The following is a 24106-nucleotide window of genomic DNA, read 5'->3' on the forward strand; positions in this document are numbered from 1 at the left end:
GGGAAAAAACTTCAGTCTATATCTCAAACAATAACAAGAACAGATAATACACATTTGCTTATTGATTCAACAAATTTGATGGAGCTTCTAATATGGCCAGACACTATTTAAGGTGTTGGAAAAGAAACAAAGAACAAAAAGTACCAGGTTTCCTATAATTTTATTTTAATTTAAGAGGGGATGTCAATTTAAAAAAAAAAAAGTCTTAAATGAGATAATGGAGGGGAATGTCAATTAAAAAAAAAAGTCACAAATGAGATAATTTCAGATTGCAGTTTAAGTGTTACACCAAATAACACAAATTGGTGGGAACAGCACAGGCAAGCTATTCTGAGGTGGTAATATCTGGGGTGCTGAGAAGGAGCCACCAGCAAAGATCCATGGGCGGAGCATTCCAAGAAGAGAGGACAGCATGTGTAAAGGGCTGCAGCAGAAACAAGTTTGGAAAGTTCAAAGGACAGAGATAAGGGTGATGTGGTTAGAGCTCACTGATTCAGAAGGTAGGTGGGAAAAGATGGTTGGACAGGTACAGGTAGGCAAGAGAAGGAACACACACAGAGAAAGTCATGTAGACCAACATGAGTACTTTGGAGTGTTCTGAAAAGAGAATTACAAGATCTGGCTTATATTTATTTATACAAAGGTCACTCTGGCTGCTACATGGAGGCAAGGCTGTATGCCAGGCAAGATGCAACATGACTGGGCAGGAGTTGCTACAGATGTGTAGGCTCAAGTTAATCATGGCATGTGCTAGAGTGGCCAAAAAAGAGAAGAGTAAAGTGGTTGGAATTGGGGACTTAAGTGGATGTAGAACCACAGCACTTGTTGACCAATAGGAAGATAATTGTAGGTAGAAAACATTTGTGTAGTAAGTCTGAATACATATTCCCCTCTACCATTATCACCACTGTATTTTATAATGAATATTCTTGATTGTCTCTTCCCCTTCCCCAAATTCTGCCAATGCTGGCCCATCTACTGAAATATGGTCTGCCTGCTTCAGATGACAATTTTAAAGGACTGGCTGTCATACACTGTTCAACAAACCTCCAACATCAAGAACAAAGAAGAGTAACCCCCAGGGAAAACCAAGGCACTGCCTAGGAGGGATGACCTTCCACACAGCCAAGAGATGTTTTAGAACTCTCCCAATACCTCTTACAGATTGATGTTCATATGCACTGCCCTCCTATATATAGAAATGTTTAAAAAAAACAAAAGGAGAAATAGTTGGCATTTACAGATATTTTTTCCATCCAATTCTTTTTCTTCTAGAGGCTTCAAAGAAGTAATTAAATAGTAAATGGAAGTTCTTTTCCTTCCTTCCTGAAAATTAAGCCATGCTAAACAACAAGGACAAAGAGTGTATTTTTTAAACTCCATTAGCCAAACATAACCCTGGTTACAAATCCCATTCCTCTGCTTGTTCACAGTCACACTCGCTCACATATAGAATCACAATAATTATACCTTCATATTCTGCTGTTCTGAGAATTAGATCACACTTTTCATGTTCCTAAAACATGTTTATAATTACATTAACAGTGGTGCAGCATCTCAACATGTTACTGAACTACGAAAACTGCCTTTAATCTTTGCATCCACCTTTATCTCAACACTGCATAATAATTTCAGAGGGATAACCCACCATAGTGTAAATCAAAACTAAAATAATGCCAGGTGCATAATTTCAAGGCTCTTGTAAAGTTGTTGTATTTGGCATTTCACTAAACTGCTTATAAAACCATTATCTGTCAATGATTTGCCAAACCAAGTGAGTTTAAAAAAAAAAAGTAGTCAATTTCACTTAAAGATTATTTACCTAAGATACTGAAATAACTCACAAAAGCACAGCAGGAAGTCAGCTGAACCGACACCAGAGAACATGCACTTTTTTAAAATGGGAGAATCAAACATGAATTTAGAGAGGACATGGCATTCTCCAGAACAGTAACTGCCAAAGTTTTAGCATTCATTAAGTAGCTAAATACTTTCTGCGAGAGTCCACAGGTGAAATGCAGCAAGACAATTCTGAATGATTTTAAAGACATATTTACACTGAAATAGATCCCTATACAAAACAGATGGGAGCTAAATATAGACTACACATACAACAAATATATACATATAACATAAATAAATGCTATACATAGATTACTACACCATGTTCTAAAGGTGCCTTTCCCTTGAGGCTTCCAAACTCCTCAGTGCACATCTAACAAGGTTATCATCTGCTCTTGCAATTGCCACTTTCCCAGCTGTCCACCAGATTCTTCTCTATGGAACCGCAATGCTAACAGGAGCAGGGGCAGGAGGTGCTTCAGGGGCTTTAGCTTCAGGAGATGTTTAAAAGGAAATTCCCGAATCTCTTGATGCACCGCTATCTAAGGGATTACATCATTCAGAGGACGACACCACTGGAGTCAGCTCTCAGCCTTAACTGAAGGCCAGCAGCAGCCTCCCTGGAGGCTCACCAGTCTTAGACTCAGCATGTCACCTGTCCCCTTTTCTTTGCTAACCTTAAGTTGTAAGTCCAACCATTTCTGGAGAATGTATGAAGGAGAAGCAGCGGTGGTCATCCACAGAGAAGATACTATCCCTGGAGAACCTGAACTCCATCCTGGAAAACTGAGAAAGGTCCATCTTTCCAAAATTGGCATCATGTTTCAAAGCCACGGGTGGAAAAGCGCATGTTGAACTCCACAGTGACTCCCTTTGTAGAAGAAAACAGTAATCCTGTGTGTTCATATTTATGTCAGTGCAGTTTCATGTCTTCTGGAAGGGGCTTAGCCTGAATAAAGAACCCAAGAGGGTGTCCAAATTTTTCAGACAACTGGTATTCTGCCATGTCAGATATTGCTTGAAATGATTAAATTTTCAGCAGGCCCATGGAAATGTTCAGGCTAGAAGAATCTCTGGACATGGTTTCATGATAGTGTCTGACCGGCACAGCAGGTCAGCAGAGACACTGATATATATTTATGGGCAGGTCTGGGCCATTTATTTTGTCCATATGCCACATTCTCTAGCAAGAACCACAATAGCAGCACAGGGCCAACAAAATAATGTGCCATTCTTCATGCATTTTTGTTTCTCTCTTGAACTTAAAAAAGGAGAAAGAGTCAAGAAAATGTTATTCATCAAGGGGAAGGAGATGTAGCTGAGGAGGAGAGCACATGCCTAACATGTAAAAGGCCTGTTTGATTCTCAGCACTGTAAAAGTATGTAAATAAACAAATGCACTAAAAATATGCATCAAAATATTTAAGAAGTGGGAAAGACTATGAGTGATTAGATCAAAAAGAAAAAAAAAGGAATATTAAATGTCATGCCTTAGCCTTAGAAATCAGCACACTCTAAATTTACAAGAACATACCAAGCTACCATCTTACCTTGGTCTCAACTCTAAGACACATTGAAAGGATACCATGAGTTAAAATTGTAATAACTATTCAGTGAAGCAAATTCTTTCTCATTTTCAGTGCCATTTAACCATTATTACCTTTTATTTTTGTACCCATTTATAAATAATTGTATTGCCTTTACTTGGTTTTATTATTATAAAATAATAAAATTATTTTATTTTATTATTATAAAATTCACAGAATATCTACCTGCCATGGGCTCAGAAACCCAACATTATCAAATATAAGTATTTTCCATTTACTCAGATAAACTAACACCTATATCATAAGTCATTGTAAATGCAAGAATTGAAAAATATCAATCCTGAACAGCATGACTCTGGTTTATACTTTTCATCTAAGATCCACATTCACTTCTTAGAACTCATTAAATTCAACTGACAGAGCATTAATTTTTTTTTTAACTTTTGAAACAGTCTTTCACTGTGTTGTCCAGGTTAGTCTCAAACTCCTGAGCTCAGGCGACCCTCTTGCCTCAACCTCCCAAGTGGCTGGGAATACAGACATGCACCGCCGCATGTGGAAACCTGACAGGACTTACAGGGAATCCTTGGGAGAGGGGAAAAATTGACAAGAAGGAGTTAAAACTTGAAGGAACAATTTGTAGCTTATGTTTTCCAACTATACTTCCCAGTTGACTTTTAATTTCTACCTCGCACTTTCATTTATTAAATGAATAATGGAAATTTCTTCCCTTCTGAGATTTTTCTCTTTAAATATTTTGGGTTTGCAGCCCACATTGCAGAGGCCAAACCTTAGCTGGCAGTGAGACATAGCTCTGATAGAAAGGTGTGGGTGGAATGTGTTCCACAGAAAGAGACCTCTGAGAACACACACTGACCCAGAATTCCAGCACAGAGAGGCACTGATATATATTTATGGGCAGGACTGGGCCATTTATTTTGTCCGTATGTCAGGATATTACAAGCATTCGTTTCAGGAGTGAGCAAGTTCTGGTCATCACGGGTCCTTCTTAGGACACTCAGTGAGCCAGCGTCTCGCCCCTCAAACCACGACTGCAAAAAGACTCTCCTTAAAATACTACTGCAGCCAATATTTTAGATTGCCAGGCCTAACTCAGTGAAAGAACAGATAAAGCAGACATGAATAATTTACAACTGGATGGAATATAGTCACTGTCATTGCATTCCTAAAGGAATACAGTTCGGAGCTGAAAGAAATCCTGACCCTATTCGTTTCTTGTTCCCAGAGCCTTCCAAGACCTACTGAGAATAAATACCACCTCTTTCCAATCTACCCTTTTCTCGCCCAAATCATAATTCCATCAGCCGATGAACAAGGAAATTTTTCTAGCTTGTGTTCCTGAGATAGTTCCCAAAAGACTTCTTAGGACACTGAGTCAAAATAATGTTCAAGGAGACCATCCAAAATAAAGATATCTCCAGTTGTCATTAAAAGCAAGAACAAAGAACAGGTTTGTCCTGCTTGAAACCGCTCTGAAAGACTGTTCTCTGTCAGTGGTCCCAGAGAAACAGAAAACAGCTAGCAGGAGGTGTGGCTTCCTGAGAAGGCTGAGGCCCCCTCCTTTATTGGGAGTGGGAAAGCCAGGATTTCTCCAAGTTTGGCTTCCTGGGAAAAAGACAAATTCCCAGAGTCGATGAAACTTCCCAAACAGAATCTATGGGGATGTAGCCTGAGGACCTAAGTCTTTGCACAGTGAAGTTTGAAAACTACCATCAAACTCAAACTATTTCCAAAAGTTCTGTCTTAGAGGAGTCACTGATGCAATACATTAGACACCAAGTCCTGCCAAGTGTGATGGTACACGCCTATAATCCAGTGATATGGGAAGCTGAGTCAGGAGGATGGCAAATTCAAGACCAGCCTGGGCAACTTAGGGAGACCCCTGTCTCAAAATATAAAATAATAATAATAAAGGGGTCTAGGGATATAGATCGGAGGTAAAACACCCCTGGGTTCCAAGTCCCTATTTACGAGTACAGACGTGGTCCCATTTATTTTATACTCAAACCACCCCAAGAGAATCTTAACCTCATTTTAAGCCTGAGCACACTGAGGCCCAAGATCACACTTTTCATCAAGTGGTAAAGATTTAGATCCAGGTGCCTTTGACATGAAAAAATTCTCCTTCCATGTGAATGCATCTAATAGGAAAAGTAACTGCCTCTTGCTCTCCTAGTGGTCCTCAGATATAGCCAGTTATAATACCCCCAGTACCATCTCATAGATACCCACTTCTCCATTATAGGTGGCAGTGGGTAGACTGCTAAAATCATGGGTCTGGATAGGATCACTGCAATCCAAGAGACATAGTACATGAAAAAACGGGTAAATACCTAGTGATTTTTATAATGAGTAAAGAGGCTGCAGGATAATACACTCAACAAGTGAACTGAGGTGAGGCCGGGAGAGTATAGTGAGCAGACATTTTCATCTCCTTGAGCAGACTTTCATCACTTCAGAAGCATCGGGACTTAGGTTTCAGATGCAGATGGCCTTTCAGATAGGGAAAAGTAGAGGTTATATAATGCCACAGATGGAAAGATTTCCAGAAAGGACCTCTATATATAGGTCAGGATTTTTCAACCTCGAACTACTGACACTAGAGGTCAGATGACTCCTTATTGTGGGGTCTGTCCTGTGCACTGGGGATGTTTAGAAGCATCCCTGGTCTCTACCCACCAGAGGCTAGTAGCATGACCCTCCAACTCCTACCAAAAAAGGTCTCTAGATATTGACAAATGTCCCAATGGATGGGAGGGGAGTGGTTGAAATCTCTCTCAGTGAAGGACCACAGCTCTTAGAATAGGGGTGGGGGACTTCCACCTACAAGAGGAAAGAGGAGGGGGTATAGAACGGGTAAGTAATCAGATTTCCTTTCCATTTATCAAGGTCTTGGTTAGCCCAGTCACTGAGAATTGAAATTACCTACAGGAAAAATGTAGCAACATGGAAAAACCAAACACTGGGTGACCGACCTGAGACGACCAAGAAATCAACTACTCTCAGGAAAAGACCAAAAAGGAAGAGAAAAGTCAAAAAAAGGGAAAAAGACTTCATTTTCCATAAGGGACCTAGTTATATAAAGTCAGGGCCTCAGCTACTAGGAAGACACTTTACCAAGGTTCAGTTTATGAGAAAGAATATGTGAGAGCTGTCACCAATGTCAGAGATTAGGCTTCATATCATTTTAAGTGGTGTTGACATGACACTGAGATTGAACACCCTGGAATGTGAAACATGGGGAATGAAGGGGGAAACACAGAGCCTGCTCAATCTTAAGGGCCTCCTGCCACTTAAAAATACAATACAGGGTTATAAGGTTTGAAGAGCAGATGTGTGTTCTTGAAATGCTCGTGAAAGGCACCAGGTGCTTGCAGAGTAGAATAAGCCCAAGGACTCTGAGGTTTAACAGGATGGTCAACTTGTCAATGGGCATTTATTAAGTGCCTAAATAAACAGGTGCTATGCTGGGAAGTATACACAAAGCCAGGTGGCCACACCTGGACTCACCCTTTGGGGCGGACACCTTAAACAACTTTAAAAAACAGGCATCAGAGAGATTGGCATCCAAGAGACACAAGAGGTGATTTCAGTGTCCACCAAGGCTGTCACACACCATTCCCTGACTCCACCAGTCATCAAGAAAATAAGGAAAGAATCAATCATTCAAACAGAAAGCTCAGGTAAATCTCTTACACCAGAAGCAAGAGTGGAGTTGCAGGACAGAAACAGTCCCTCATTCCCCTGCTCAGAGAACCTGAGGCTATCAAACGCAGGGTACAACCCACCAGCAGGGTGGTGGAAGCTTGCTTGTCTTCACTGAGAAGTCAATCAATGGCTACTGTTTACTAAGCATTAAAGTCACTAATTAATGGTGGGGCATGGTGGCTCTCGCCTATGATCCCAGCTATCAGAAGGCTGAGGCAGGAGGATCCCTTGAGCCCAGGAGCTCAGAGACAGCCTGGGCAACAGAGTAAGACTCCTATCTCTTTAAAGAAAAAGAAACAAACAAAAAAATTAATTTTCTCAGCAAGTTCCATGGGCTTTCCTTTGAATCCAGATGTAAACCAAGTACAATTATGAAGATAAACCAGTAATAGTTAATATACTATTAACTAAGCATTAAAATTTATTTTGAAATGTATGGAAAAAAATAACAAGATGGCTTAGTAGGTAAATAGGTAAGTGATTAAGTATGGTAAACTATTAATAGTAGAATACAAGTGATGAGAGGCTGGGAATGTAACCTAGTGGTAGAGCACACACAAGACTTTAGCATTGGGGGAAATAGGAACATAGAAGATGGACACATTTCAAATGCATGCTTGCAATTTTTCATACTAGGTGTTGAAAGCAAGTTTTAATAACACTGTGCTTATCTTAGAATAATGGTACAACAGGAAATCAATGTGTTAAATAAAAATAACAGATTTAAAATGATGCATAATATACTCTCAAATTTGTTAAACTATAAAAAACACCAAATTATTATTATGGTTATCTTCTGGACAATGAATTACGGGTGACTTTTATTTTCTTCTTTGTGCATTTATATATTTTCTAATTTTTCCTCAATGAGCATATATTGCATTGCCATCCAAAAATTTACTTAACATTAAATTTTGTTTTGTATTTTTTTGTAGTGCTGGGGATTGAACCAAGGGCTTCCTGGGTATTAGGCAGGCGCTCTATCATTGAGCTACATCCCCAGCTACTTCCCCAGCCCAAAATAAATTTAAGGGCTGACATAGTGGGTCAGTAGTACAGCACTTACCTAGCATATGCAAGGCCCTAGATTCAATCCCAACACTATAAATAAATAATAGATAGATAGATAGATAGATAGATAGATAGATAGATAGATAGATAGACAGATAGATAAATGAAAAAATAGATAAATAAATGAAAAAAAATTGAAAGGAGCCTTGAAACAGTCATGACAGTGATACTAACATTTACTGAACAATTAAAATGTATTGCATCTGTGTTTTGTGTATTTCTGCACAAAACACAGATGCAATACTAAATACACCCCACAACCTCCCATCCCCCAGGGATCCCACTCCTGCCCAAGGGATGTCCAGATTAGGGTTGTGCAATCTTGGGAAAGGCAAGGATCAGAGAGGGGCAACCAGGGAAGTGAATACCCTGAGGTGAGGAAAGGAAGGCACTGCACTGGGGTCCCCCCACTGTCCCCCTCCTACCCCAAACTGACAGATGAGAAAGTCACAAGATTGAAGCAGCCTGAGTGGCTGCAGAAAGGAGAAGTGACCTGGAGCATTTTCCAGATCCACAGGGGGCTTTGAGAGCAAGAAATACCCTAATACCCTCGTGTTGTGTTAAGCTCCTGTGCTTCGGGGCTGCTTGATACCATACCACAAACCAACCCAGCCTGACAGTAGAACAGGCTTGGGGGTCACCCCAGGGATATAACACCATCTAAAATCACATTCTCCACCTTCTTCCACCTAAATCCAGGGAGGCCTACCTATCTCCTATTTTCATCAACATAGGATACTGGTTCTGCTCTGTCTTTGCATCCCTAGGCCCAGATGAAGCAAATGCCCAGAAGCAGTGTGATGAATTTATTGATGGTGGTGAAAAGTCTGAAGCCAAAGTCAAAATATTAAAATACATTAGGCTTTTTAAAGCATGATAGAAAGTACAAAGAGAGCACCAGAAGAAAACATTGACTGTAGAAAAACTGAGGCTCATTCATGAAGCTGAGTGTCTACTCAGATATATGTCTATTCAAACTACCCTCTTAAGGTAAGAAATTAACCAGAAAAATCTCAAGTTCCGTCCATGCTACAAAAGGCTATGCCAACTCTGAAGGCATCAGAGAACATAAAATAGGTATATTTATTTATGTATGCTTACATTTTTTAAAGGGTCATATCTCCTCTATTAAGAACATATTGGAAACTGATGCACTTCACAAATATCACCAGCAATTTTAAAAATTAAAAGTTTAAGCCCACAGAATTGCAATGCAAATATCAAAGGTTCACCTCAAAGGTCATTTATCATCATTTTGTTTTTAACCAACCCTTCTTGAAAGAGCCTATACATATTGGCTCATAAAAGAGCTATGAAAGAAAATGTATGTTGTGATTTCATAAAATTTCTAGCTTTTGTAAGTGCTGTAAATTCCTTATCAGTTCAAGGATCATATAAGCTAAACACACACAAAGGCAGCCCCATTTCCATTTGTTTGTATACTAGTTAAGCAAACAGTCACACTTTGAATAATGGATCTGAAATTTCAATTTAGGAAAGTCGTTGTTAAACCTTTTAAACCTTTTTTATTTCTTTTCTTTTTTTTTCTTTTTTTTTTTTTTTTTTGGTACTAGGGTTTGAACCCAGGGCTTTTCATATGCTAGGCAAACTCTCTGCCACTGAGCTCTGTTCAGCCCAGTGTGTGTTTTGTTTTTGAGATAGGGTGTCAGCAAATTGACCAGGCTGGCCTCAAGCTTGGGATTTTCCCACCTTGGCCTCCCTAGTAGATGGGATAATAGGTGTGTGCCACCACACCTTTTTGTTTTCTCTGGGAACATCAAGGGAGGTTTTTTCCCCACCTGTGAAAAATGATATATGATTTGATTATTATTCTACTTCTCTTCCTCTGAAATAAAGCAAAAATATAGTCATCAAAATTTTGATTGTGAGTAGGCATTATGCAGTTGAAAAAAAAGGAAAAAGAGAAAGTGCAGTTAATTAGCCTATTTTCTCTATTCATTTAATCGTACTGAACAACTGAAACTTCACTTCCTCTCAAATGAACTTTAAAATCCTGCACTTCAATAGTCTCTTAAAAAAAATAAGTCTCAGGTGGCTATAAACCTAGACAATAAAAATGTTTTAATTTAGATTCACCCACAAGGCAAAGTGTAACTGTTACCTCTCACCCACCTCTCTCAAGAGTGTCACTAAATATGGCAGGATTGCTTGACCTCCCTGCTCAACACAGGCGGGTATTAAAATTAGAGGGACTCTCCTTCGGTTCAACCGCATGAGTCAAGAGGAAATAGCATTAAGTATCCACTGGCAGGCACACATCTATCATGCATTTACCACAAACTGCACCTGCTTCTAAGGGTCATTTCTGCTCTAGAGTTCACAGAGTTCACCAACCCTGGGAACAAGATAAGCCACAGTTTCTGCCTTCTTAACCATGCTGTGAGCTTTTAAACTCTAAACCATTGAGTTCTGGGGTAAAATTTGGAGATAAGAAGTATCCCTTGCCTTAAGAGATGTAACTTTAGGATGGAGGCTGCAGCTCAATGGTACAGCACTTGCTTACCATGCAGGACTCCAAAGGTTCAATCCCCAGTAATACACAACACACACACACACACACAAAAAAAAAAAAAACCCACAAGATGTGTCTTTATATCTGCATCTGCGTTCCAGTTGGTTTATTTTTTTAAATTTCACTTAGATGTGAATAGAAAACATACGTACCTTTATGTATCATGAACATCCTGTCTTCTGTCTCCAGGCAGCTCATCAGAGGAAACCTATACTCATCGCTGTGTAGGAGTGGAAAACACCACACTGCTGCTTGCAAACCTCTCCTCTTTCTGCACAGCACATTCATTTAACTTCACATAACTACCCCTATGCCTGGTTCTGAATATAAAACTCAAGACCCAAATACACACTGGCTCTCTTATCAGCAAAGCTGTAAAATATACTCAGGACAATGGGGAAGGTGACTAGGACTAGGGACAGATGTGGGAGAGGTCATATTTAATGACCCTGCCCAAGCACACTTACTTTCCTAATCATTATTTATTTGGACTCCAGAGAAAGGAATCTGAAAGGCACCTTTGATTTTCTTAGGTCAACCACAACCTTTGTTACTCTTACTTTAGAAGGAGGAAGCTTGAGTCTGACTTGAAGATCACATACTTTCTTTTTATAGAAAGAGAAACAGCTTGTAAGGCAAAGAGTGCCTTAATAACTGAGCTTAGTAAACACACCAAAGAAACATATTCATTCAGTGAAGTGTTTGCATAAGGAAGTTACTAAAACTTGATCTGAAGAAGGCTTTCTCCACCTCACCTGCAGGAAAATAGCAGCGGCCACCCACCACCCCAAATCTTAACCTTCCAATCAATAATTACTCCAGAAAGAAGCCCTTTACTCGGACTCACCTCTCCAGTTCCAACTCCCCACAACAAACATGGCCCACTCTCCTGACCCCATGCCCTAAAGAAAATTGCTTAACCCCTCGGAGCCACCTGAGATGTGAAGGCCCCAGATTAAACATCTAAAGAGAGCTTACTGGTATTACTTGTGGAAACTGTTGAGAAAATGCTTCAAGGCTGCAAAAGAAATCATTCCACGCTCTATGACTAATCTTAACCCACGCATTCACAATCCCAAGTGTTTTCACTGCATGTAATAGTAAACTTGAGGGAAAAGTTATTCTTCCAGACCTTTTTTAAATAGTACATTATAATGACAAATCACACATGAAAACATTCTTCTTACAACATTATTATCTGATGACAAATAAGCTCAAGTGTACTCTGACCCTCATGTCCCTCCTGCTTTCCTTGTAGATGTCCAGATGGCAGCTTGGTGTATATAGCTTTTCCTTTTCCTGGGTGTTCGTACACACACCGTGGAGACACATCAAAAATACAGCATAGGAGTGTAGACTCCAGCACAGCCATTCTGGGTAAGAATCTGCCTTTTCTGACACTTCATTAAGTATATGTATGGCCCTTAATCCATTATCCTTTGCCCTGATGTGCATCTCCTACAGACACCTCCCCAGACCCATATACAGAGAGAGGTGTCTCTACACTGCTGTGTGGGGACCACATGTTTGAAGAAAATAAGGAAACCATAGTGAGATCAAATGTCTAGGTAACCACAGCAAGGTATATGGACAGATTAATCCTAAGAATATAGTTTATGCTGAATTTAGCTGAGCATGGTGTGCATGCCCGGAATCCCAGCAGCTCTGTAGACTGAGGCAAGAGAATCACAAATTCAAGGTCAGCCTCATCAACTTAGCAAGGTCCTAAGCAACTTAGTGAGATCATGTCTCAAGATAAAAAATTAAAAGGATTAGGGATGTAGCTTAGTGGCAAAGCACTTCTGGGTTCAATCCCCAATACCAAAAATATATATAGTTACACATACATAGTGCTAAATTTTTAAAAGTAAGAACACAAGAGATGGAACACAAAGCCACTTTGTACATTTCAAACAAATAAATTTCTTCTACTATAATAAACATATATACCTCATACAGTTCCTGTGAAATGGTATAAAACACTTAAGAACAGGATCATAGTTCAAGGTCAGCCTCAGAAACTTAGCAAGACCTTGTCTCAAAATAAAAACTAAATAGGGCTGGAGATAGAGCTCAGTGGTAGAAAACCCCTGGATTCAATTTCTGGTATCATAATCAATCAATAAATAAATAAATAACATCCCTACCACATTTTAAAAACTTAAATATTCACTTTTAGTAAATATTCACTGTAATTAATAATAAAATAATATTCACTTATATTAAGTAGAATATAAAGATATTCATAGAATATTATAAGCTTTCTATTATAAAACTTCATTTACAATATCATTCTTTCTCATAAAGGACTCCCACCCCCTATTTAAAAATGTATAAAAGAGACTGGAACACTATGTTAAAAACTGTCTACAATGGTTACCTCTAAGAAAATAATTTATATGTGTGTTTTAGCTTGTTCTCTTGACTTGGCCATATTTCTACAATAAATGTGTATTACTTTAGCAATTTATTGGTCCTTAATGTTCCTTTCAGTATGACTCGTAACTACAAAAAAAAAATAGAAACATCCTAAAAATTCATCAATGGGGAAATAGTTCAATTATGGTACATGTGATAGAAGAATTTTCTGGAGCAGAATATTCCATGGCCACTTTCTGTCAATGTGGGGAAAAGTAAACTCTGAAACTGCACATGTCAGAAACTAGAGAGGCCACTGGACAGGGGACCAAGCAGCATGAACTCCAGGGTCAGCCCACCCACATTCACACACTGCTGCTCAGAAGCCCTGACACCTCAGCTTCCCTGTGCCTCTATCCTTACCTATAAAACAGGGATGATGATAATACCTGTCCCTCAGGATTCTGATAAATAAATGTAAAAGATGCAAAGATAAATAAATAAAAGCAAAAAAAAAATAGGAAAAGAAAAGAAAAAAGAAAGCATCAAATCTACTAAAAAGTGGGGTTTTTTGTTTGCTTTGTTTTATGATGCTGCAAATCCAACTCAGGCCCTTGAGCATGTTTGGCAAGTGCTCTGACACTGAGCAACATTCCCAACCTGTGAGTGTATTTTAAAATACCTACATGCACACAAAATGGTAACATATTGAGCCAAGGCACAGTACACATCCCAACTACTCTGAAGCTGAGGCAGGAGGATCTCAAGTTCAAGGGTAGCTTGGACAACTTAGCAAGACCCTATCAAAAAATGAAATTTTTGAAAAAGGGCTTAGGATATATATAGCTCAGTGCTCAAGTACCCCTGGACTCAATTGCCAGTACCAAGAAAAAGAAAAAAGGGACAGACTACACAATTCCTTTTATTTGAAATATCTAGAATAGATATGTCCTGAGAACATTAAAGCAAATTCCAAGTTGCCGGGGCTGGGAGAGGAGAGAACAGAGAGTAACAGTTTAATGTGTATAGGGAGTGTCGGAAATTTTTGGAACTATATAGAGGTGGTAATTACACAATGTTTGAATGTACTAAAAGCCACTTAAGTGTTTGTTTTGGCAGCACTGGGGATTGAACCTAGGGTTGCTTTACCACAGAGCTACATCCAGCCCTTTTAATTTTGTGTGTGTTTGTTCTGTTTTGAGACAGGGTCTCACTAAATTGCCAAGACTGGCCTCAAACTTGTGATATTCCTGCCTTAGCCTCCCAAGTCTTTGGGATTACAAGTGTGTACCATCGTACCTGGGTTCAAGTGTTCCATTTAAATGGAATAATTATGTGAATTTGCTTCAGGAAAAGTATGCATGCACAACAATAACATGTTTTATAAGAACACATACAAGTTAAAGGATATATAGACACAAAGAACTGACTAAAGGGAAAATGAATGAATAAGGAAAATACAGACAAAGAAAAACTCATGCAATAGTATTTCTAAGAAGGGCCCTAACACACCCCAGGTAACAGTGTGCCATAAATTAAGACTGTTTAAACCCTATAACCCCCAGCATTGCTTTGCCGACTTTTAAAAAACAAGAGAGAGAAAGATGGTATTCCAATCCATTTTTCACTTGGCCATTTGCTGTTTCTACCCACTCTTAAACATCTTGGAGTTCTCTTCATTCACTCGACACACCACCGTGAATGGCCTGTGTGGCAGCCCTGGAGATGAACCAAAGCCCATGTTTTCAACTTGCTTTACTCAATATTTTTCGCTTGTCCACTCTCATAATAATACCAAATGAAGGTTTCATAATAAAAAATAAAAATGATATGTAACAGCCTATATCAAAATAAAACCCTATTCTGACATAAGTTTACAGTTTCATTTTTTTTTAATGTATCCTTCATAGCCAAATCCCTCCCACACATGACTGCCACTACCAAATGGCCAAAGGAATCCAATCTCTCCCTCTCACACACACACACAATTTTTATGGCTTCCAAACTGAGGTTGATTTAATTTGATTTTACAGGGAGAAAAATAAATGCTAGGTGGATAAGAGTTCATATAGATTCTTTCTTCCAAGATGGCCCTTTCCATAAGACCAATGACCACCTGGCCTGCCTGTCTGGTATTTAGTTTAAAGGCCTGGAATTATCTCAGAGGATTCACACAGCATCAGTCTGAAGTCCACCAAGCCGGATTTAGACTCCTTGGCTTCTCCAGCTATCATACTAAAAACTCTTCTTCTGTGTCTGTTTTCCAAACCTCAAACATCAACATGTCACCTGCTCAAATACAGTGGACCTAACAGAGCTCTCTGGGATTTTGTTTTCATCAAAATAAACTATGAGGATGCAATTTTAAGTAATTAGTCATGAACGTCAGTTGCCTCGAGGTGACAAAGGAGAAACAAAACTGATGTTTATTTGTGAAGAAACAGCAGTTGGAAAGAATCACACAAGGGGCGGGGGCAGGGGGTGGATGTCAGGGAAATATCCCTTCTGGGCTAAAGAAAGGCTTGCATCTTAGAAACCTAAAATAAACCTTTTATCAGAGATGGGGTCAAGGTCATGACCTTGGTCCTAGGTAGAGGCCTCTCCACTGCACTTCCCCCTGCTCTCTCGGGACCTGCAAGAGAAGAGGCTCTGCTGGGTGCCCAGGGCAATCTGGCATCTCTGAGGACTGGGCAGTTATGCAATACAATCATTTTTTTTTCATAGCATCCCTCCCACAGGGCATTCCAATAAACTTGACAAAGGGAATAATTCACAGCGTGGATAAAATTAACAAAATGAGGAGAAGAAACTTTGTAGCAAGAGGAAAGATGGGAAGCACAATTCTGATATGGACCAGCTCCCTGGCACTTCACTCCTGGGTCTTTGCCCAACTGCCCACCCAATTTGAGGGGCAGAGAGGGAAAATGTCAAGGTGATGGAAAACTTGCAGAAGGTAAAGAGTAGATGAATTCAGATGGTGACAGAGGAAAGTCCTGCCACTTCCTAGGGAAGATGAATACTCTGGGCAAACAGTAAAATGATCTTCAGGCAACCAACTTGGGGCTGGCTTGGGTTTTTGTTTTCATTTTTGTTTTGTCTTGTTTAAGGCCAGCTATTTATCCTACTTGTTAAATAACAAGCACAACTTGCAAAATATTTTCCTAATTTATGACTTAACCAGCCTAATTTATTTTGACAGGAACAGAAGTGTGCCTGCAACCAAAGCAAAAGTAAGGTTTGGCTGTTTCCAGAGCTCCTTGGATTCCTGCAAGAAAATCCTAGGTTTGGACAGTCTAGGAGAAGGCTAAATGTCTTTCTTCAGTGAGGTGAGTCATCTAATGAAATGGCAAATCGCCATCCTCAGCTTGAGTAAACTTTAGGGAAATAAGAGTCTTTAGGCAGAGAAACATGAGAAACATTGTTATAAGCCACCTTTAAAAGGAGACATTATTCATGTGCTTTCAACCTTCTAAAGGCAAGGCTAATCCCACCACACCTCTTAGGCTGGTTGATCTCAGGAACAGCACAGGACTTTGATCTCCCCAGGAGGAGTTAGGTCACCTGGTTCCGGGCCCCTGGGCTTAGTGACTACCTGCATGCCTACCCCTTCAGCATATAGGGAAGTTTTATTTAACATATCTCTTGGAACGGAAGCTTTTTAAAAAGTCAGCCTAAGTACCTGGGGTGTGGGGCTGGTTAGATAAGTCCTGCCCCAGTTCTGGGTTCACAGCAGGGGGTGTGCCCTGTCAGGTACAGGGCACTCCTCCCACTTCCACGAGTATTACCTGATAAATCTCAATAAACTTACAAAGTCAAAGTTGGTGGTTGTGTGTTTCAGCACCGCTCTGCTGTGGTCTTTAAAAGCATCCCACTCTAAAGTTACTGAAGAAAAACATTCTACAAACAGGTGCCTGGGAAGTACTGCATTTGGATTTCTTTTGTCACACAGGGAATGCATGCCATTACGGTCCACCTGGCTTGATTTCTTATGTACCTTCATTATCACAGAAGGAGATTCAGTGAGTTAGAAACCCTGACAGTCAGAGAAAGACCAGTCTCAGGATGCACAAAAGCAGCAAATTCATTGTTTCAAATTACTGATTGATTGATTGATTGACTGATTGAAGTACTACAGTACAGGGGATTGAACCCAGGGGCTCTCTACCAGTAAGCTATATCCCCAGGCCTTTTTATTTTTTATTTTGAAACAGGGTCTCACAAAATTCACCAGGCTGGCCTCAAATTTAAGATCCTCCTGCCTATGCCTCCCAAGTAGCTGGAATTACAGGTATACTACAACACCTGGACCAACTTTGTATTTATAGTAACTTCTACCAGCAGAAATATATATCTGGAAAAAATTTTAAGTCTTACTTCAGAAACACGACATAAGGAACACAGATTAACCTATCTCTCATCCCATTCCCCACCCACCCACATGTGTTTGTGTGTGTGTGTGTGTGTATTTAATAGTCAAAGCCAGCCCTGCTTAGAAACATTATTGCATTAGTGTTCTTCCTTCTCTCTCTCTCTCTCTCTCTCTCTCTCTCTCTCTCTCTCTCTCTCACACACACACACACACACACACACACACACACACTCACACACACACACACACACCACCACCACCACCACCCCCACCACGTGAGTACTTACTAATTTCAAAGTCACTTCCATGTTAGCATCACGATTTGGACAAAATTGGTGGCTAGCAATAAATCAATTAAAGTCTGTCTTGAAAATTGAAAATACTAGGATATTTAGGAATCAAATAATACCTTGTCACAATTACAAATGCAACACAAAGCCTGGCATTGCAGTGTGCACCAAAGTCCCACTTGGGAGACTAAAGCATGAGGATGGTGAGAGCCCCTGAGTTTGAGACCAGCCTGGATAACATTATCAAGACCACATCCCCACAACAAATAAGACATGCCTGAAATCCCAGTGGCTGAGGAGGCTGAGGCAGGAGGACCACAAGTTCAAAGTCAGCCTCAGCAATGGCGAGACACTATGCAACTCAGTGAGACCCTATCTCTAAAGAAAATACAAAATAGGGCTGGGGATGTGGCTCAATGATCAAGTGCCCTTAAGTTCAATCCCTGATACCCACCCCCCCAAAAAAAAAAACTCCAAAAAACAAATAAGGCAATACACAGAAATTACTGGCATGAATCTGCCTAAGGGAATCCTGAAGGAGAAGAGCTTTAAACAGCACATGACCACATACATCATAAGAGGATGGGTCCTGTGTTCTGCCCAGTAAAGTCTCTCTTCCAAATCATCAGCACTGCTGCTGTTGTCTGCTGAAAGCCAACAGGACAGCAGAGGGTTTTGTTTGTTATAGATAGGGACAAGCAGTGTGCCATGAAGGTCCAAATTAATTTGACAAGTAATTGAATAGAACCATAAAGATTGGGAATTCCCAAAAGAATGTCCTGGGGAGGGGCACTCTCACGGTATTTACTTGTCTTTCCTGAGGAAGCTGGTAGCCCCAATCTACCATCAAAGAGTGGCTGTGGGATACAGAGTTATCACGTGGACCAGGGTGACAACACAGGATAGGAGGGCTCATGTCCTCTGCTTCCCAACTCCTCCAAGACAAATGATCAAGCAAGGCGGGGATCGCCAGAGCAAGGGTCAAGTCCCCTAAAGAACATGACTATTGTCTGTACAGAAACTCCTGCACGTGACTGGAAAGGCTCAGAGACAAAATCAACACTGTCTTTGAGAGATAATTCCAAACACAGAGAGCAAAGGAAAAGCCCAGAGTACATACACTCCCTACACATCCCCCAACGTAAAAGAAATAAAAGTAAATTCCAGTCTAGAATCAGAGAAGGGTAAGTATGAATGGGACACAGAAAAGACCATTAAAGAGTCAAAAAGACAAACGTAAATTCATGCAGCCATTCAACCAATAATGACCAGCTCCCACCAAGTGGCCTAAATCAGTTAAACTTGACTTGGGATTTAAAACTCAATAGAGACATGCTTCCTACTCTCCAGGATACTAGAAGTTACCAGAGAAAATAAGCTTTATGCCCCAAAAGCTGCAATACATAACTTTATGTGACTTTCTTTAAGAATCCTACCCGTCATGAATTTGGGGGATGGAGGTGTAGCTTATGGGTAGAATGCTTGCTTATCATGTTCCAGGCCCTGGGTTTAATCTCCAGCACTGAAAACCATCATCAGCATTGGGATGGACATCTGGGTTAAATCTAGAAAAACTCATAATATTATGAGGGGGAGAAAAAAAAATAGCATTCCAGAAGGTAGACAGAGGAGCAACACAAGAAAGAAGGTGGGCTGGGTGCAAGGGGCACATGCCTATAATCCCAGCAGCTTGGGAGGCTAAGGCAGGAGGATCATAAATTCAAAGCCAGACTCAGCAATGACGAGGTGCTAAGCAACTCAGTGACACCGTCTCTAAATAAAATACAAAATAGGGCTGGGGATGTGACTCAGTAGTCAAGTGCCCCTGAGTTCAATTCCTGGTATGGAAAAAAAAAAAAAGACAGAAAGAAGGTGGGATTTTACATTTATTTTTAGGAAAGAAAATTCTTCTTGATGAGGAATAATGAAAGATTATTTGAGAAACAGACTAGGGCCAGACTGTGGCAGGGCTTAAATTAGATGCATGAAAAAATAAATAAATCCTCAAGCAAAGATTCATCAGAGCAAGAAATATCAATAGCCACCCCTGAAAAATTGAGATTCCAAAGATTTTTGAAATGAAATCACAGCAGTAAGAAATGTGGGATGCTTTTGTGCTTTCTTGTTTATTTTCTGCTGAGTGATGTTTGTTTGGGAGAAAAGAGTTTAATTAGTCTCAGAGATGGGCAGCAACCCCAGATACCCAGGGAAGCAACACCAATCTGTGTGGAACCCTGTTCCCCTGCATCCAGTAACTGAAAAAACAGAACTCAATTCTCTCATCAGCCTATGTGGTACCTAGAGCACCTTAGTGGCCATATGTCTATTTATGTCCAGTAAGTTAAAAAAAAAAAAAGTATTTCAGGTATTCTAGGTGTGTTCACTTTCTATACAAGACAGTTCCTGAATAAAGATGGTTCAACTCAATGATTTTTTGACTTCATGATGGTGCAAAGGCAATATGCATACAGCAGAAACTGTACTTCGAATTTTGATCTTTTCTTAGGCTAGTAATATGAGTACCTTCTTGCAATGCTGGGCAGCAGCTCACAGTGAACCACATGATCAGGAGGGTGAGCAACTGATGCTCACAAACGCACTGCTGCTAAGCGATGATGTTCTGTAGGTTAAGTGTACTAAATGCATTTTTGACTTATGATAGTTTCAACCTACATTGGATTAACCAGGAAGTAACTCCATTATCAAGCATCTCTACACATACTACTCAATTTATTGGCCAACACCCACTGCAGAGTACAGTCATACTGTTGGGAGACTTCGAGAGGTCTCCAGCTCTGTCTCCTTCCTCCAGAAGGGGAAACTTTTTCCTGTGGCCTCTTTTACTTGCCTGCTAAATTGCAAGTGGTGTTTTTAAGTCCCCTCAGTGCTTCTACTCTAGACTCATGCCAGACAGACAGATGTCCTTAGATAAAGAAGAAAACATAACTAACCCTGATATATTCCCACCCAAGTGGTATGAAGCAAGCAAACACTCCTCTTAATGCAAAAACAACCTCTCTCAATTGTCTTCCTAGCAACCTGTGTGGTGTCTAATCATCTGGATTTAGGAACTAAAGAGGCCATTTATTCAAATCCATCTTTAAAAGGACTAGATCAACAGTCTTCCTTTTCTAAGGTACTCTCCTTGGGTACACTGATGGTACACTGCTGATGAACACCACTGCTCTTTGTTAATAGAAGTTATAATGTAAGAAAATAATGGAATGAAACGTAACACAAGGTAAGACAGACTCTTCCCTGGGAAGATGCCCCACAGCCTATTGTTATGTGCCAGGGAGCATTACATAGTTAAGATGCAAAAATAAACCTTGAATGATAAAGTCTGAAGCAAACCAGAGACTCAAATAGCAAAAGAGGCTGAGGGCTTGCCTCACACATATATGCTAGAGCATGGATTCAATCCCCAGCATGGGCTGGGGACAGACAACTAGTTGAAAGCAGAAACACAAGTGATTTCCTCTTCTACCATCAAGGTGAGGGCCTGAAGGCAACAGTGAAGCTGAGAGAAATCTCAATTAGCAGAAGCAGTTAATGCCAAACAAAGTGAGAAATTCTCTGCTGAGAAGCTACTATGGTGAAGATGGTATTGGTTCACCTGGTAAGAGATCTCCTGCTAAAGCAGGATAGCAATAATGGTAATGGTAAATGGACATGGTTGACATAGTGGTGCAGGTCTACAGTCCCAATTACTTGGAAGGCTAAGGAAAATCACTTGATCCCAGTTCAAAAACAGCCTGGGCAACGCAGTAAGACCCCACTGACATTTAAAAAAAAAAAAATGGGGCCAGGAGGTCTTAGGTTAGGAAAGAAAGCAATTTTTTTTATATATCTTTGGGCTCATTTCCTCATTGGCTTGATGTGAGAACAAAATGAGATATGCCTGGGGAGGAGGAGGAAACAAGTAGCTCAGTGGCCTAGCATGCAAACCCCAGCACCACCAAAATGAAGCAGAGATGTGCATGTAAAACATTTGCAGAGCAACCATTAACACAGTAGTGATGACCTGGAGGATATGACTAACAACACTGCTATGTACCTCACCTTTCACTCCAGGAGATGATAGGGTTAGTCAATGTCAAAATCAAAGCAAGTCATTTCAAGTGGGTCAAAAAAAATTAGTTCATAACACTAAAGTCAGTATTTCTAGGGAAAGTTCTAGTTCCAAACAGTTTTCCAGGACAAGCTTGATTAAGTTCAAAGAACAAAAACAACAAAATTTTTACTGAAATTATCAATGATAATAATTGTACATGTATACACCTGAGAAGATTAAGGTATACACACTACCCTACTGCTGCAAAAACAGTGCCTCCCACTAAACCTGGGCTTCTCTGCAAGGGTCTCTTTAAATAGACCACCTTCCATGATATTTTTGTGGTAAGAGGTAAAAGTTCTTGGCTTCAAATACTGATGTAGAAGTCAGTCAGAAATAATGTAATTCCTTTTGCTTCCTGGGTTTGTTTCCTTTGCATTGAAATTATTTACTTGGTTAAGTCATAATGAACTGCTCTTGATTTCAGTCCAGGTAAGCAAGTGAACATGTGAGCAGGGGATGAAGTAAAACATTCCACTGCCACCCGAACACCTCTGCTCAAAGCACAAGTGAATTAAATTCACATCCTGTGTTCACTTGTGGAGTTCTTGGAATGATGGTAAATTTAATTACTGGCAACAGCAACAAGAAAAACCATTGTTTCTTTTCATTATTTCTCTTCCTCGTTGAAAGTTTAAACAGGGATGGTCTCAGAGTCCACAGTATACATAAAGGATAAAAGCATTAATTAATACATGCACATCAACACACACACACACACACACACACACACACACACACACACACACACACACTTACATATACATTTGGTTAGTGTTAGCACTGAACTACGTTTGTAGAGGCAGCACCAAATTTCACGATTGTTTTTATGAACAGAATTGCCAAGATTGACCAACCCTTTGAGTCTTGTCTCTCATTTCAATTCAGTCTTGGAACAAGCTTTGCAACACACTGGAATTTCGCAAATTGGTTTTTCAATCCTTTCCGTTAGGATCATGAAGTACTACATAAAACACTGTCAGTGAACGACGGAAGGACTTTGGAGATGGGTGATTAGTTCCCAGAGCTGCATGCCTCCACCAGAGCATTAACTCACTGGGATGTAATGATTTCCTTGTTTTTCTCCTGCAGACTCTTCAAGTTTCTCAGGTGAGATCCCAAAAGGAATCTTCCTATCACTAAGATGTAGCAAATCCTGGCACACACCAGAGCTCAGCAAAGAGTAAAAAAAAAATAGGTGGAGGATAATCAAACTGTCCTTGAGTGTAAACGCTGCCAGCCCATGATTGCTCAGATTAGAATTCCCACTCTCCCACCTTTTTTCACAATTTAAGAAGCATTTTTCCACTTTTACAAACAAGTAAGGAAGAGGTTTTCCAACCCACGCGGTGTATGTACTACCTGCCAAAAGATTACAGGTGTATTTATACAGAAGACTGAGAGTGTAGAATATTTTGTTTTGTTTTGTTTTGGTTTTCCTTTTAAATTTTTAAAAATCTGCTGTTTGACTAGTCTGATTTCAGTTTGGGGAACTGCATGACCAAAATCCTGGGCTTTTTTCACTTGGCATGGGAATGTATCTCTTCTATACTGAAATTTATACCCACTGCCAGAATTCCGTGTTCTTTATAGAGTGGTCAACATTTTAGCATCAGTGCTAATAATTTTTCTAACTCTCAATGTACTGATCATTGATCTAGGCAAAAGACAGGTCATTAAAAATACTGCATTATGGAACTTATTTGTCAACTAGAAGAAAGGACAAGATAGGAACAGTAGAAAGCATTTTTTTAAAGATTCCTTGTTTCCTTGCATCATCTTCAGAACCCTCTCTATCAATGTAGTAGCATTAGGTCTTATTATTTTTTGTTTTTATTAGTGCATTATAGATATACATAATAGTGGAATTCATTTTGACATTTTTATAAATGCACTTGACCTATTTTCTCCATTTCAATCTCCAAGCAGTAATTATTTTAAGGACACACACACACACAAAAAAAAAAAAAATTGGTTTAGAATGTAGATAATTATATCCCTGATTTTTCTATTTGTGAAATGTTTAAATGTTTGAATTACTATAAAATTAATCCTTTTTAATCTCTCAAAATAAAACTGTTAAAATATTGGATAAATATATGAAAAGTTACCACTAAAATATAAAGCTTAGAAGGAGAACCTTTATCAACCTTAAATATCATATACTAGGTACTTAACTAATATTTATTGAATAGCAGTCAATTTTCTAGTCAGCGAATTTTCAATTATCCATACCAATGTAAGGGTACTCTG

General features: G+C 39.7%; 1 protein-coding gene across 4 annotated transcripts in view; it reads right to left on the bottom strand.

Annotated features, from left to right (window-relative positions):
* Positions 1–24106, bottom strand: part of Stk39 (serine/threonine kinase 39) — a 268613-nt gene that overhangs the window by 225192 nt on the left and 19315 nt on the right. The window contains exon 1 of one of the 4 annotated variants that reach the window (XM_005315694.4): positions 10875–11021. The exons of the other annotated variants lie outside the window; for them this stretch is intronic. Coding sequence (XP_005315751.4) covers positions 10875–11010 — 136 coding nt within the window. The 5' untranslated portion in view covers positions 11011–11021. Of the gene's footprint in view, positions 1–10874; positions 11022–24106 lie in introns of those variants that run through there. 4 annotated transcript variants of the gene reach the window in all.

The sequence above is a fragment of the Ictidomys tridecemlineatus genome, chromosome 7, assembly GCF_052094955.1.
Source record: "Ictidomys tridecemlineatus isolate mIctTri1 chromosome 7, mIctTri1.hap1, whole genome shotgun sequence".
NCBI lineage: Eukaryota > Metazoa > Chordata > Mammalia > Rodentia > Sciuridae > Ictidomys > Ictidomys tridecemlineatus.